Raw genomic sequence first — 17,340 nt, forward strand, 5'->3', positions numbered from 1 at the left:
GCGAAATTATCGAGAGAGGTCAATGACCTGAAATGCTCAAAGCAGATGTATGAGAGCCGGACCTGGAAGAAAAGACTGTTATTCAGGTGCAGTCACCACGATGCTATGAGTGCTTGAAAGTATTCTCGCCCAGAGGGATGATTTACTGAGCTGGATACTACGTGTCTTTTTAATTGCTCCTGAACGAAGTGTAAAGTTTTTGATGTAAATGTGTGTTTTTTTCCGCAAAAGTGTAGCTTTAGAGATTCTACGCTAGGTTGATGTTTGCGTAATCTCAGATGCTCTCAATCTGAAATATGTTTATTGATAAGATAATAGCGATTGTGGGTAACGGGTGACAGCTAATCTGAAGTTTGAAGTTTTTCTCTATTACCATTTTGAGCAGTTTTAGTCGTTTTGTCTAATCTTCCTATTTTTAGTAAATATCAGTCGCAATTGAGCACAATGGTCAACAGCGCTCCTATCGTAACATGTTTTAGGGTTCCTTAATCATGACACTTAGCATAATGAGTTTTGAGACGCGCTTTACCAGCCTTTTATGCAGATTTTGCGCTGTAATATGCAGTTTTTGCGCTGATTAAGCATGCGGTATAGCAAAAACAAGCAAGTCACAAACGCCATTGTCCAGAAATTTGCTTTAGAAAGAGCAAAAGACAAGTGCAATACACATAGATAGCTTAAGTTGTAAGACCTATGGCTGTTAAACAAAAGGCATGGGTTCGAGCCCGAGTTGATGCGAATTAGAAACCTTTACTTTTTTAAACCTTCTATTTGTGTAAATGATTTTCTGATTATGATTTTGTGGGCCTGCTAGTTCATTTATTATTTACCATTTAGTGCTTGATGTTGAATGAGAAATTGATTCATAATTCCAACTTTCACAATATTTTGATATTTTTGGCAAGAGATTAATCTTCCGAGTCTTTGTATTTGTTTAACATCATTTTTGAACAGGAAGATGGAAAATTGATTTCGATGAATTGCAAAATGCAAATTAAATATATTTTCACTTGTTTAATTTAAATTATCAGGTTGCCTTTTCGTACTAGATTTTACAACGTCTCTGTAAACTCCACATTGTAGTTTTCATCACCTTTTCGTTTCATGGATAAAGATTGTTTTCTGGTATATTTTTTGTAATTTTTTTTCTTATTTGACCTGCCTATGGAAGTGTTTTTAAACTTGTTTCAAGATTTCGGTCTCTTTTCCTTGGATTTCCTCTTATTTTTTGTTTGTTGGTTTCATGCATTTTATAGTTTTTGTAATCTGTTGTAATTGCTCTTACGAAATGATTGGTTTTTGTTTCCAACAAGTTCCAAGTTCTTTTTCGGCGTGGACTTTGTTTTAAACTAATTTTTCTGCTTTTGTCTCAATCTATTTTCCTCGTCTTTCCTGATTTTTTTAGATTAAAATCATTAATAATAGATTTTCAAACATTTTACTATTAAGTTTTTGAAAATTGGCATGATATGATGCCAAAATCTTAAATTATGTTTTCTGTAAAACATTTTCTTGAATATTGGCGCGGAAAATTTTGACGCTTTGAGTCGCTTTCAGAGTTTTTGTCGAGATTTTTGTAACAAGCATAAGGCTTCTCGCTGGGTTCAAATCTGCTTTTTGGTCATTCTTTATTCATTTATTCAATTTTGACGCTTTGTGGAACGAGTTCTTTTGCTCATTAGCGTGAGGAAGTTTTTTGGTCGCACGATTCTCTAAAATGAATGTCCTTATTTTCAAAATGGCATTTGCTTACTTTAACTGAAGGAATAAAGCTTAACTGATTATGTCTAACTGTAATTGGAGCCAATTTGAGAGCAGCTTATTGAAACATCATAAAAGGTACACTTTTTCTCTAAATAAGAATGCAACATCTCAGCTATAAAAAAACTTGAGACTACATGTCTAAAAAGCTATTGCAGCTATTTTCTGACAAACTGCCAGCTATGTTTCTCAAAGGTTCCATTTTTTGTGACCAGGCCATGGGGTAGGACACGAAGTAGCTGTTTTGAAAGTCCATCAACTATTTTTTCAGCATTTGGAGACTTTTCGTCAAGTTGCTTTAATTTTTTCGAATTTTGATAAAAATTCTTTCTCTTTCAGGTTTTAATCCAAAATATCTTTTCTAATTTTTAGCAAATTTTTAAACTGTTTAGAAAGATTTGCAAAAATATTTGTTAAAGCCAGGCTTTATTTCTTTTTGTGAAGTAATTGGCGAGTGTAAGGGAAACAAAAAGTCTATCGTAAATCAACCAACTTTTCCCGGCCATTTACAGTTTAAGTTTTCAAAAGCTTAAAACTGTGGCCATGGAGCAAATTTTGTTTTATTCAAGACGGTTTTTAGCAATGCGCTCGAGAGGATTACGGGGGTCACCGTATTGGTTTTGGAAATATTTATTTGTAGAAAATTTGTCCCGGAATGGTTGATATCTTTATTGTTCCATCAAATTACTATTCATGGCTCTGTTAGCCTGACAAAAAGTAAATAGTGAAAATAATTTTTAAATTTTTGATTGGGGTTGCTATTTACCAAGCCAAAAAATAGTTCGCGAGTTTTTTCTTGAAAAGTTTTCGTGAATTGCAATTATTTCACGGTTAGTAATGAAGTGGGAAACGGTGGGTGCTGATTTGCTCAATTAAGTACAGAAAACAGTTTTTCAATTGTGATTTTCACCGTTTCATAGACTAAAAAAAATTACAAAATTTTTTCCTCTTTTTCTAGAGAAAAATGAATATTTCTGTTATTTTATGATTATTAATTTTTCTCTGACAAAGTTTGAAGCAATGATGGTAAATGTGTATCAATATTTCATGCAGATTGTTTGCCTGACCGTTTTCTTCTAGAACATTCTTTCGATTTCATTTGTCGATAGTCTTTTCACGCTTGACGTTATTTTTTTCTGGGTGATATCAATTGCGAGCATCGAGAAATTAAATCTGTTGCTAAAATACTAATCATTGTGAGAGAAGGCCGTTCATGTGCAGCGTGGTGGTTACTGTATGGGACTAACATTCGAGAGTTCCTGGGTTCGAACCGCTCCCTCGTCAGAAGTTTTTGCAGTGTTTTTTTTCTAGCCTATGCCCCTTCTAAATTGATGACCTTGCCTGTCGATCGAGAGCAATTAGTTCGTTTATGTTTCCAACAACTGCCCCATATCCAATGAACTGATTGTCTTTTTTTTGTAAAAAAATTAGTCTGTTGATACTTGAGGAAAAAAAATCATTGAAAAAAAAATAATGTATTTCATAGAAGTGTCCATTTTCCCGGTCGTCATTTGAAGAAATATCCGCAATTGAAAATCCACAATGTTCCTCCTATAGTTGAGTTAATGCCATATGCTTTAATTTTTTCGATTAAAGATAATGATTTCTCAGGATTGTAGATTCAAGTAAATTTAATGAAATAAATAATGAACACGATGAATCCTTTTCTGCAAGATGATCTTGTAGTGATTGAGGATCTATGGTGCGCGCTTGCATCTAATTGTTTCATGCTGACAACCAAACTCGAGAGTCGAGTACTGATTTCTTTTTAAATACGAAATATCATCCTGAATACTGGCGTGTTTGCAGGACTACATTGAGCTGAAGAGAGGAACAATGCCCTCTTTAGTGAGTGTGGTGGGTGGCAGGTGTATGAATGAGACAGACACTCCCTACATGTATCTTCAGTGGGACTATGGCTATTACACTCTCAACATCACTTTCCATACTCACAGGTAAGTTATTAGCTGTGTAGCCAGTAATGCATTTAATATTTCGGATCTATTCTGTCCCCCCCCCCAAGCTTAGTGAGCATAAATCTTTCATGACCCCAGGCGCACGTGCTATTTTCGTACATAGTAACGTGCTATGTAACAACATATAATTTCTAACGGGGGTCATAAAAAACACTGGGGGGAACAGAATAGATCCGATATTTACGATAATTGACGCGAAATTTAGTTTCATGAGGAGTCAAAATTTGATATGGGTTTCAGTCAGAGAAGAGACTGAGGTGAGGTTGCGGTGCTTTCGGGAAACCCCCAATTTGCTTTGTCGTTTTCGACGTAATAATGAAAAGAGTATTGGGCTATGCTTGGTTTTAGACACGAGACTGGAGATTTGTGGGATGTGCACGTGGTTGAACTGACTTATGATATGAACAATACGCGCGAGTTCCCCTATGTCGCACATCCTTCTGACAGTTGGTCCAATTTCTAACTGATAAAACGAGATTTTTTGTCCTCTCACTTGCGCTTAGAGCTGCAATAACTGTTTATGAACCATTGCCTTAAAATATCATAAGTGGACGTGACGACAACGCGCGGGGGGGGGGGGGCTAATTGTTGTAAACGTGTATGTGTCCTTCAATTAATAAAAAAAATTTAAAATTTTTGCTCGAGTTTTGGGTCTTTTAGCTAGAACGTTCTTTGGCTCACTTGAGCGATTTCAGTTGACTTTTCGTCTCCAAAATGAGATAAACTGGTAAACCCTAGGGCATTAATCTGAGCAGCTCTCTCTGAGCTTTTAAATGAGCTCTAAGTGTACGTTTCAGCAAAGGTGCTGAATAACGCCTGACGAGGCATAGTTTAAAAGGCAATCTTGGACCGCCCTCCTCTAACCCAATCCCCCCCCCCCCGCTTTTATCATGGTCCTCGCCCCCTGCAGCTTGCTGCCGTTCGAAAGCAATTTGTCCAACGGTAATGGACTATGCGTTAAATTTCGAGCTTTTTCACAATATCGAGCTGTTGAAGCGAACCTTATTTACGAGAAACGATTAGATTGAATTGTGATCCAGTAACAAGCTTTTGTTTTTGACTGGTACGATATATAAAGCACCGGGCTGCAGCTGTATTTATAGTTATCAAATATTAAAACTTTGGTTCCACGTCAAATGGTGATTAATTACCAGTGGGAATGTTAATGTGCAGATGTAATGTTCAATAATAGTCCGGGTTCAATTCTTAATTTTTTAAAATTGATTGTTTACTGGCCCTAGGTAAATTTACGATAATAGAGGTTTTAGCTGCTCTCTAACGAAGTTTAAAGAATTAATTGTAGTCGTGTTTCTTATCCAACTTTTTCTTTGAGAGTTTTGACCTGTCGATTGACTTTTGCGCACTTGACTTCTTGCGTTTTGCGTGATCTAAATTGTTCGTTCATTCACAATTTTGAACTCTTAAGCTTTTTGGTGACAGTTTACTACGAGTTGTATGAAAAGTGCGCAAAATTGTTTACATCTCAAATAATTATAGTGGTACATAATAAATGCTAATTAGATCAATTGAAGCCCCGCGTTGGAAGGTTGGAATACAATGTCCATGCGCATCCGTAGACACATGCATTCATACACAGAAAAGCATACAAACACACCCACAATCGAATCATATCTCAACTGACATATTTTTAAACGGATTATTAATAGCCGCCTCAGCTTCTCAGCCGGCTATTATAGCGCTCCTAATTTATTTAGAACTCGAAGAATTTGAATTGTAGTGGGCGCTGTCTTTTTTTTAAAGATCTTTTCACACATTTTCATGATTTTTGAAGTCAAATTGGAGTAGTGATTTTGGTCCCGCCGAAACAGGAAATGGAGCGAAAAAGCGAGTGGTTTTGCGGCGTGAAATTTTTTTCGCTCTAATTTTAAAGTAGAGTGAGAAAACGGTGTTTGAACAAAAATTCGCTGGCCCGCTAGTGGTTTTTTTGTTCACATGCGGCAATTTCACTTCGGTGTTTCTGTTTTTTCAATTTTTTGGATCTTATTTTTTAGAAATGGTTTTCCCAGTTCACTTATAGTCCGTTCTAGGTCTTGTTTTTGTTTATTCATTGAAAATTTTTTGAATTGTACGTCTGGACTTGTCCTGCCATGTTTTTTTTTACTTCGTCGAATAAAAATTTTTTGCTTTACCTTGGTACACAGCTTGTTCAACATTTTGCGTGAAATCTTTTTGACTTCTCTAGGTTAGTGTTTCACTCTTCTCTCATTCTGCTAAAAATGTTTTTAGACAGCAGTTGCTCAGCAAAGCAATTCAAAATGAACAGTCAGTATCAAAAAACAAAATCAGAAATAGAAACGGGATAAACCAATAAAGCCCGATTTTAGATGCCTCTTACTCGAACTTTGTTCTTAGTTACCATCTCTTATTGATTGAAAGAAGATACTAGCCCCTATGTTGTCTCACTACGAAACAGAAGTATGTTCAGCTCCAAAATGACATCAATATAGTTCGCACTTTAAAATTGTTTGTAAAAAAATTCAATTTTTCACTAGTTTTCTCTTCTTTCAATCCCAATCTCTTATTGGAATCAGCGCGGCTTGCACTCTTTCCAAAGGCCTTGCCTCTCATTTCAAAATGGTGTGATAAGAATTTTAGGTGACCGCTGCAGCATAGTCCTATGAAACGACATATAATATTAAAGTGAAAAGGAAAGTTTTGTGGTTTTTTTGTTTATTATGCATTTAGTTTTTTTAATGCTTTTTCTTCATATCTTTTGAGTGTGTGAATTTTTATTTTTTCAAGGGTTTGTAATTTTGTATGGTTATATCCGTTTTGAGTATAATTGTTGATTTTTTAATCGTCTGACCTAATCATAAGAATGCGAATTGTATATACAAAATATAAATTTATAATAAAATTATTTAAATAAAAATATAAATATATAATTCGCATATTTATAGTTACTTATGATATTTATCCTCTATTCTCTGCTTTTTCTACCTTTGTGAGGCGCTATACAGGTACTGTTTGCTAAGTACTAAGCTCTTAGAAGACGTGAGTTATTGGTGCATATACCTTTTTTAAATACCTTTTCTTAAAATACCTTTTCTTTTAATACCTTTTTTAAAGGTCTTCTCAATGCTGTTCTTTCTAAGTGCTGTTCCGAGCAAAGTAGAAACGTTAGTCTCTGCATAAATATTTTAAGATCGTTTTTTGAAGCAATTGAAGTGCAGCAGGCACGCATAAACAGTGATTAGGCTACTTTTTTTCACCAATCATATTTTAGCATTCTGAACTGCACCAGGCAGGGATGATTAGTGAATAGTATTTATCAGACATGCTATAAATATTTTTCATTTTTTAACCAATGAAATTTTAGCATTGTTATATACCTTAATGTGTACGTTAATGCAAAATTCAGCACCAAAGACCGATAAGGATATTTACTGCTTTCTGTACATTTCCATTGCTCGTAAATGAACTTCGTAGCAATTATAGTGGTCCTGTGGTCTTTGTGCATTTTTTACAATTCAAAGAATTTGAATTGTATTGGGGCGCTGTGTTTTTTTTAAGATGTGTTCACGCATTTTTCAATGACTTTGATCGTTCAAAACGGGATAAACAGGTAGAGCCCGGGCATTAAGTTTCATTAGAGGCCCAAAGTGAGCTTCAGTAGTCCTTCAAGTGCTTAGAGTGGTGCAGCTGCTGGGTTTGCCTTAATTAAAGGTTAAAAGGTCATTTTTAGGAGTTTTTGGGCTCAAAATGTTGCAATTTTTCTTGTTTTTTTGTGATTTTTTTGTTTTAGTCTTACGTTGAAGTTTGTGAAAAATGATGAAGGCCTTTTGCGAGACAAAATAACTTGTTATGACCATTTTATGAGCTATATGTTTTGGTACTACAAATACAAAATTCAAAATGATACTAATTTCTTCAATTTTTTTTAAGTTTTTTTGAAATTGTTTGTCATTTTTTGAGTTTTTCCAGCTTCAGGGGCCAGGAAATGTCCTTTGTGGTTTGACAATAGAGCTTTGCATGGTTTCTAGTAATAATGGATTGGTTTTCAACATCTAAATGTCTCGAAATTTGCCATTTTTTTATACAAAGTTTGAAATTTTTTCAAGTATTTGTCAATTTTTGATATTTGTCAATTCTCAAGTGCCAGAAAACCTATTGCACGCTTTGATTAAAAGTTACTGCATGGTTGTTGGCTTCAGTGGATTTGTTATCAACAATTTAGCTTTTCGATTAGAAATTTTTTGATAAAACTTGCAATTTTTTTCAAGTTTTTTCAAAACATTTCTTATATTCAGTTTTTCCTGCCTCAGTAGCCAGCTAACCTCATCCAGGGTTTGATAATATGTTAATAGACAGCTGCTAGGGGGCAATTGAACTGTTTTCAGCTTTTTAATACAACGAATTTCAATTTTTTGGAATTTGAGAGATTTTTAAAATTTATTGCCTATCGATTTTTGAGCCAATGAATTTTCTAATGCTTTGAATTGGGTTAATGGATAGCCTCTAGAGATACAGAAATGGTTATGAAGATATTATTATCACAATTTTCAGCAAAATTTTATTAAATTTTGCAATTGATTTGATTTATATGTTTATCGGTCATTTTTGAGTTAATCGATCTTCAAGGGCCAATGAATGTTTTCAGGTCATGCAGATATAATACTGGATCGCTTTCAAAAACAAAAAATGGTTTTTGACATGTTTTTGACTAATGGCTAAGGAAAGCACTTTTCTCTCAAAAAAATTAATTGTTTTTCTATTTTTATTCTTTTTTTGTTTAATAGCCGCCCTCATCTTCTCAGCCGGCTATTATAGCGCTCGCATTTTGTACAATTCAAAGAATTTGAATTGTATTGGGACGCTGTCTTTTAAAGATCTGTTCACACATTTTCTTGATTTTTGAGATAATCGATCTTCAAGGGCCAATGAATGTTTTCAGGTCTTGCAGATATAATACTGGATCGCTTTCAAAAACAAAAAATGGTCTTGAACATGTTTTTGAAACATGTATTTTCAGAGGGATGAAATTTTGCCTAAGAGAAAAAATCTTCAAGAGTTTTAGTAATGAGTACATTTTTGTTTAGTTTGTTTGTTTTAGTTTCTCAAGTTTTTGAGATGATTTTGTTTATGTTTTGGCTGGCTTTGTTAAATTGATCTGCTGGTCAGGTAGAGTACTTTTAAGTTTTTCATTCAATGCTTTGGATTGTGTTTCAGGACTTGTACTGCTATGTTTTTTACTTCGTCTAACAGATTTTTGTTTCGTCTTACCCTGACTTCTTGGAATTGACTTTTTAATGACTTACCTGACTAAAAAAATGACTTCTGAACTCACTCATGGAACTTTAAATTTTATGAACATTTACTTGTTAAAGGTCAATATTGTGCATCTAAGTAGTGCCAAACACATGCCTTAGTCATTAGATTCTTGAGTTTTTGATTTTGAATATTAATTTTAGGATCTTCTCCGTTTGTGCCCCCAGTACGTTATGCGCCCCCAGTTACAGAGCACTTGCCATTACATAGTAAGTCATTATGTGAAAAATATTGCACGTGCATCTGAGGGGTGCAAATAATATGCGCCCACTAAGCTGAGGGGGCACAAACGGAAGAGATCCTAGTTTTGAAAAGCTCTATTAGGGCTTTCTCCTTATAGAGCTTATGTGTCTCATAAAAATGACAGTCCAATGCTAACCCAAAAAGTCTAGTGTCTATTAAAGGACTGGTGGTCGATCTGTTTATGTAATCTCATTGGTTGTTTCAATTCATGGAATGCCCCAAGCGTCTATCGCGGCTATTTTCCGGCAATCTGCCGGCTATGTTCTATACTAGTTCAACTGTGACTGTAAGCTGTATTTGTTTACTACTCTGTCAAGTTGATTGAAATATTATAACTTTTAAAAGCCGCCGTCTGCTTCTCAGGCAGCTATTAAAGTTTTTTTCTCTGCTTTGTTGAACAAAATTTCAAAATTTATTTCGCTTTGACTTAGTTCACAGCCTGTTAACATCTTGCATGAAATTGTGTGACTTCTCCAGGAGAATTATCAATCTTCGCTGATTCTGCTCCAAGTGCTGCTAAACAGCAGTTGCTCATCAAAACAATTTAAACTGAGCAGAATCATTATCGGAAAACGAAATCAATATAGAAACGGCCTAAACCCATAAAGCCCATTTTTAGATGCGCGCTACTTGAATTTTTAAATTTTAGTTTAGAGCTCTGATGTGTTTTCGATTGACATTAGCCCCCTGTATCTTTTTATTAGAAAACATGTGTATTCATAACTGCGAAAAGAAATCAAAATAGTTCGTTTAATTGTTTTCCCTGAAAATTGATAATCATTTCGGGCGCTCTTTGTTCAAACTAGTTTTTGGAGCTGTTTTAATGCTTTTCAATTCAATTGATATGTTCTGAGTTGTTGATAATTGAGTATTTTTCGCCGACTCCCCTGTTTTCCTTTTTTGCTTGTTTTGTCTGACTTCGTGCCCCTCATTAATCTTTAATTAGTTTCTCCATTACCGCTAATCTATAACAATTAATCCCAAAATGACTAATGGCTAAAGAAAGCACTTTTCTCTCAAATAAATTAATTGTTTTTCTATTTTTTTCTTTTTTCTTTGTTTAATAGTCGCCCTCATCTTCTCAGCCGGCTATTATAGCGCTTCTTTTTTTTACAATTCAAAGAATTTGAATTGTATTGGGGCGCTGTCTTTTTTTTAAGATCTGTTCACACTTTTTCGTGATTTTTGAAGTCAAATTGGAGTAGTGATTTTGGTCATGCCGTAATAGGAAGTGGAGCGAAAAAGTGAGTTAAAGTAGAGTGAGAAAACGGTGTTTGAACAGAAATTCGCTTTCTCGCTAGTGGTTTTTTGTTCATATATGGCATTATCACATTGATTTTTACTGTTTTTTCGATTTATGGATCGGATTCTTTTCTCAATGGTTTTCCCAATCCATTAATAGTTAATTCTAGTCCTAGTTTTTTGTTTGAACCAAATTTCCATTTCTCGTTAGTGGTTTTTGCTTCAAATATGGGAAATTCACTTTGATTTTTACTGTTTTTTCGAATTTTTGGATCGGATTTACTTCTAAATGGAGATCCCAATGCACTCTTAGTCCATTTTAGGTCTAGTTTTTTATTTGGTCAATGATCGTTCAAAACGGGATAAACAGGTAGAGCCCGGGCATTAAGTTTCATTAGAGGCCCAAAGTGAGCTTCAGTAGTCCTTCAAGTGCTTAGAGTGGTGCAGCTGCTGGGTTTGCCTTAATTAAAGGTTAAAAGGTCATTTTTAGGAGTTTTTGGGCTCAAAATGTTGCAATTTTTCTTGTTTTTTTGTGATTTTTTTGTTTTAGTCTTACGTTGAAGTTTGTGAAAAATGATGAAGGCCTTTTGCGAGACAAAATAACTTGTTATGACCATTTTATGAGCTATATGTTTTGGTACTACAAATACAAAATTCAAAATGATACTAATTTCTTCAATTTTTTTTAAGTTTTTTTGAAATTGTTTGTCATTTTTTGAGTTTTTCCAGCTTCAGGGGCCAGGAAATGTCCTTTGTGGTTTGACAATAGAGCTTTGCATGGTTTCTAGTAATAATGGATTGGTTTTCAACATCTAAATGTCTCGAAATTTGCCATTTTTTTATACAAAGTTTGAAATTTTTTCAAGTATTTGTCAATTTTTGATATTTGTCAATTCTCAAGTGCCAGAAAACCTATTGCACGCTTTGATTAAAAGTTACTGCATGGTTGTTGGCTTCAGTGGATTTGTTATCAACAATTTAGCTTTTCGATTAGAAATTTTTTGATAAAACTTGCAATTTTTTTCAAGTTTTTTCAAAACATTTCTTATATTCAGTTTTTCCTGCCTCAGTAGCCAGCTAACCTCATCCAGGGTTTGATAATATGTTAATAGACAGCTGCTAGGGGGCAATTGAACTGTTTTCAGCTTTTTAATACAACGAATTTCAATTTTTTGAAATTTGAGAGATTTTTAAAATTTATTGCCTATCGATTTTTGAGCCAATGAATTTTCTAATGCTTTGAATTGGGTTAATGGATAGCCTCTAGAGATACAGAAATGGTTATGAAGATATTATTATCACAATTTTCAGCAAAATTTTATTAAATTTTGCAATTGATTTGATTTATATGTTTATCGGTCATTTTTGAGTTAATCGATCTTCAAGGGCCAATGAATGTTTTCAGGTCATGCAGATATAATACTGGATCGCTTTCAAAAACAAAAAATGGTCTTTGACATAAATTAATTGTTTTTCTATTTTTATTCTTTTTTTGTTTAATAGCCGCCCTCATCTTCTCAGCCGGCTATTATAGCGCTCGCATTTTGTACAATTCAAAGAATTTGAATTGTATTGGGACGCTGTCTTTTAAAGATCTGTTCACACATTTTCTTGATTTTTGAGATAATCGATCTTCAAGGGCCAATGAATGTTTTCAGGTCTTGCAGATATAATACTGGATCGCTTTCAAAAACAAAAAATGGTCTTGAACATGTTTTTGAAACATGTATTTTCAGAGGGATGAAATTTTGCCTAAGAGAAAAAATCTTCAAGAGTTTTAGTAATGAGTACATTTTTGTTTAGTTTGTTTGTTTTAGTTTCTCAAGTTTTTGAGATGATTTTGTTTATGTTTTGGCTGGCTTTGTTAAATTGATCTGCTGGTCAGGTAGAGTACTTTTAAGTTTTTCATTCAATGCTTTGGATTGTGTTTCAGGACTTGTACTGCTATGTTTTTTACTTCGTCTAACAGATTTTTGTTTCGTCTTACCCTGACTTCTTGGAATTGACTTTTTAATGACTTACCTGACTAAAAAAATGACTTCTGAACTCACTCATGGAACTTTAAATTTTATGAACATTTACTTGTTAAAGGTCAATATTGTGCATCTAAGTAGTGCCAAACACATGCCTTAGTCATTAGATTCTTGAGTTTTTGATTTTGAATATTAATTTTAGGATCTTCTCCGTTTGTGCCCCCAGTACGTTATGCGCCCCCAGTTACAGAGCACTTGCCATTACATAGTAAGTCATTATGTGAAAAATATTGCACGTGCATCTGAGGGGTGCAAATAATATGCGCCCACTAAGCTGAGGGGGCACAAACGGAAGAGATCCTAGTTTTGAAAAGCTCTATTAGGGCTTTCTCCTTATAGAGCTTATGTGTCTCATAAAAATGACAGTCCAATGCTAACCCAAAAAGTCTAGTGTCTATTAAAGGACTGGTGGTCGATCTGTTTATGTAATCTCATTGGTTGTTTCAATTCATGGAATGCCCCAAGCGTCTATCGCGGCTATTTTCCGGCAATCTGCCGGCTATGTTCTATACTAGTTCAACTGTGACTGTAAGCTGTATTTGTTTACTACTCTGTCAAGTTGATTGAAATATTATAACTTTTAAAAGCCGCCGTCTGCTTCTCAGGCAGCTATTAAAGTTTTTTTCTCTGCTTTGTTGAACAAAATTTCAAAATTTATTTCGCTTTGACTTAGTTCACAGCCTGTTAACATCTTGCATGAAATTGTGTGACTTCTCCAGGAGAATCATCAATCTTCGCTGATTCTGCTCCAAGTGCTGCTAAACAGCAGTTGCTCATCAAAACAATTTAAACTGAGCAGAATCATTATCGGAAAACGAAATCAATATAGAAACGGCCTAAACCCATAAAGCCCATTTTTAGATGCGCGCTACTTGAATTTTTAAATTTTAGTTTAGAGCTCTGATGTGTTTTCGATTGACATTAGCCCCCTGTATCTTTTTATTAGAAAACATGTGTATTCATAACTGCGAAAAGAAATCAAAATAGTTCGTTTAATTGTTTTCCCTGAAAATTGATAATCATTTCGGGCGCTCTTTGTTCAAACTAGTTTTTGGAGCTGTTTTAATGCTTTTCAATTCAATTGATATGTTCTGAGTTGTTGATAATTGAGTATTTTTCGCCGACTCCCCTGTTTTCCTTTTTTGCTTGTTTTGTCTGACTTCGTGCCCCTCATTAATCTTTAATTAGTTTCTCCATTACCGCTAATCTATAACAATTAATCCCAAAATGACTAATGGCTAAAGAAAGCACTTTTCTCTCAAATAAATTAATTGTTTTTCTATTTTTTTCTTTTTTCTTTGTTTAATAGTCGCCCTCATCTTCTCAGCCGGCTATTATAGCGCTTCTTTTTTTTACAATTCAAAGAATTTGAATTGTATTGGGGCGCTGTCTTTTTTTTAAGATCTGTTCACACTTTTTCGTGATTTTTGAAGTCAAATTGGAGTAGTGATTTTGGTCATGCCGTAATAGGAAGTGGAGCGAAAAAGTGAGTTAAAGTAGAGTGAGAAAACGGTGTTTGAACAGAAATTCGCTTTCTCGCTAGTGGTTTTTTGTTCATATATGGCATTATCACATTGATTTTTACTGTTTTTTCGATTTATGGATCGGATTCTTTTCTCAATGGTTTTCCCAATCCATTAATAGTTAATTCTAGTCCTAGTTTTTTGTTTGAACCAAATTTCCATTTCTCGTTAGTGGTTTTTGCTTCAAATATGGGAAATTCACTTTGATTTTTACTGTTTTTTCGAATTTTTGGATCGGATTTACTTCTAAATGGAGATCCCAATGCACTCTTAGTCCATTTTAGGTCGTTTTTTATTTAGTCAATGAAAATTCTTTGAATTGTACGTCAGGATTTGTCCTGCTATGTTTTTTTATTTCCTTGACCAACTTTTCGTCTGACGCTTTGAAGTTTTCGTTCCCTCAAAAACGGGATAAACATGTGAAACAGGGCATTAAGTGACTGAGCAGCTCTATTAGAGCTTTGCGCCTTATTAGGTCTCTAAGCATGCGATTCATCGAAGCATACATAAGTTCATGATGTGAAAGGTGATTCTTAATCTTAAAAGGGTGACCCCCCACGCACCCCCCCTCCCCCTGTCCAACTTCTTCCACCTGGAAATTCGTATTCACCTCCCTTGTCCAGCCCCCCATCGCTTGATTAATCCCCACCTAATGCCAGTATCCCTAATCCCCGAGGTTGTAATTGTGATTATCTGAGTTTAATAAAATTAGTTAATCGTTGCCCTAAAATTGAATTCTGGAAGCATTTTTTGCGAAAAATTAGGATTGGTCTCGTCATTTTTCTGTCTCAATGTTAGAACTTTCTGTACCACGCACGGACCCACATGACCCGTTTAGTTCTTGGGAAAACCATGGACTGAAGTAATTTTGTAATATATTAAGATAGTAATAATCATTTGGATGAGAAAGGAAACAAATACATGTACTTTTTTTTGGTTTTGAAATGTGTATTAAAAATTCCCTTTTCAAGCTCTTTATACGTCTATAACTTTCCGTATTGGCTCACATTTTGTTCTCGTTTCAAAGACGTTCCAATTATCTTCTTTACGTGAATCTGCTATACTTTTAAAAGCGCACATTTTTGTGTTAATTGATGCTATAATACTGTGCATATTAAGCAGATGTAGCATTGGGAGAAAGTAGGAAACAATGTGTAAATGACGAGCTCTTAGCCCTTTTTTATCTCCGTTTGCACCAAGGCAGTATTCATTATACATGTGCCTATCTCTACCGTGCTGTTGCGTGTAATGTGAATAAGTACAAAGGAAGTGAACAGTGGTATTGTATCCTGTACTTGAAGCGAGAATCAATTAAGCTCCACTTTTCATCACATGAAATATCTAACCGTGAAATAACGCTGCCATTTCGCCATTGCATGCAGTTTAAAATAGTAATGCGCAACATGAAATTGGTCTGTTGTTATCTGAATGCGTTGTTAGATAAGCATCTAATGCTAGTTGTCGAAATTTGAATCTTATAACTTTTCACTGATTCTTTGTTTTTGAAGCATGTTTTTGAGGTTTTTTTTTACAAAAAAAGAATGCAAACAAAGAGAATTATAATTGCACCTCTTTGCTACCTAGTAGAGAATCGCCCCCTTCTGTGCTATACTTTACCACAATATTGCTTGGCCTACAGTTTAGATAGCCGAATATCAGTTTAAGCGCAATCGCGGTCATGCTTCTCATGCGCTGTGAAATGTAATCGCGCGTTCGTTATCGCGTCGACGTTAGCCATTGTCACGCTATTTCGTGCCTCATAGTTACGTGATATTTTTCCCTTAAATATCCTTAATAAGTGCTATAATTTAGTTCATATTCAGATAGATCTCAAGGCCATATCTAGCCAGTATTTCCATCTAGGCCTTTAACCCCTTATTTGTTTATGTTTACTAAAAACAACCGCCGATTGACAGTTTACTGATAAACATATTAAGTGCCTAAAAGCCTTAATATTTACCTTTTTGAGTTCCCTGACGATTAATTCGCATATTTGGTAAATAACTTCATGAGAAACTATGTACTTGGTGAAGTAGTTATTCTGATAAAGTAGGTGAAATACGGAAATTGTATATGTACTTAACAAACATCAAGAGACGTACAAAAGCCGGAAATTGCCCAACTTGTAGATCAGTAAATATTTGCGAAGGACCAATACAACTCAAGTCACAGCCCTGCGGAACCCACGATCATCAGAACACCGGAGAACCAGCCTGACAATCAGTTGATAAAAAACTCGACACTAATCTTGAAACTTTTATTTTATCTCTGAAAACTTGTAGTTTCTGTTAAAATAATTAAAGATTGAGCTGGAAAATCTTTATAAAATGCTAAGTTGAAACAGGCTTCCTTAGAGCTTAATAACAACTGAGTAAAGCTTTAAAATACAAGGCAATTAGTGGATATATCACGCATTTGAACCGCTCAATAAAAGGCTATTACTAACTAACTTTATTCAAAATATATCTGCTAAAAATCGCACTGAAACATCTAATAAGTCCTTGTGCAATGACGATTATTCAAAGTAATTGCTCCGAATATTAACCTCAATAAAACCACGAGGAAGACTTTTAAAATCAGTGCGTAACATGGTGACAGGAGTTATTTACTGTTCCCCAGTTTAACGGACCGAAATTCCGATTAATTCTTTGATATATTTGATATTTTCTTACTTCATTTGATTCTTTCCTAAATTTTCTTCACTTCATTACCTTAAGAAGCTTCAACCAGCATCCAGCACACCATTTTTTTGAGCAAAACGATTATGCAGAAACCAGTAACAAAGGAAAGAATAGGTGGAAACTGTGTTTGTGTCTTTGTGGACTAAATGCAACAATAATTCAAAAGTGCTTGAGTGGATAACAACTGGAGCAAACTCAACCACAGCCTCCAAAACGGACAAAAACAAAACAGGGTATTTACAAACGAGGATATTGTGAGTAAATGAATTTGTGAAATTACTTTCTGGTGCTTCTCTGGGTTGGAAACGGACCATTTTAACGAGTTTGAACAGTTAATAACGAGCAATCGGAGTTGCAGGAATTGCAGCTGCGCAACAATAGAATTTTCTGCAATTACACTTAGGAGATGCTTTAAGATACTTCTTAACCCTACCAGAAGCTACCAGACTAGTTTTTGCAGACAGTGTAACAGCTCTGAGAAATAGATTCGCACAAGATGACTAGAGAGAGATCAGAATAATGAAGTTAGAGAACCAAAAGTTTAATCCGAAGACGGATGCAGTGAAAAATTTCTTAGTTAAGTTAAGAACTG

General features: G+C 34.7%; 1 protein-coding gene across 2 annotated transcripts in view; it reads left to right on the forward strand.

Moving 5' to 3' along the window:
* Nucleotides 1-17,340, forward strand: part of LOC142345382 (lysosome-associated membrane glycoprotein 5-like) — a 71,097-nt gene that overhangs the window by 3,602 nt on the left and 50,155 nt on the right. For both annotated transcript variants that reach the window (XM_075397416.1, XM_075397415.1), the window contains 2 exons: nucleotides 3,571-3,716; nucleotides 4,086-4,183. In XM_075397416.1, the coding sequence (XP_075253531.1) occupies nucleotides 3,571-3,716; nucleotides 4,086-4,183 (244 nt within the window). The remainder of the gene's footprint in view (nucleotides 1-3,570; nucleotides 3,717-4,085; nucleotides 4,184-17,340) is intronic.

Source organism: Convolutriloba macropyga, chromosome 9, assembly GCF_964194025.1.
Source record: "Convolutriloba macropyga chromosome 9, txConMacr16.3, whole genome shotgun sequence".
NCBI lineage: Eukaryota > Metazoa > Xenacoelomorpha > Acoela > Convolutidae > Convolutriloba > Convolutriloba macropyga.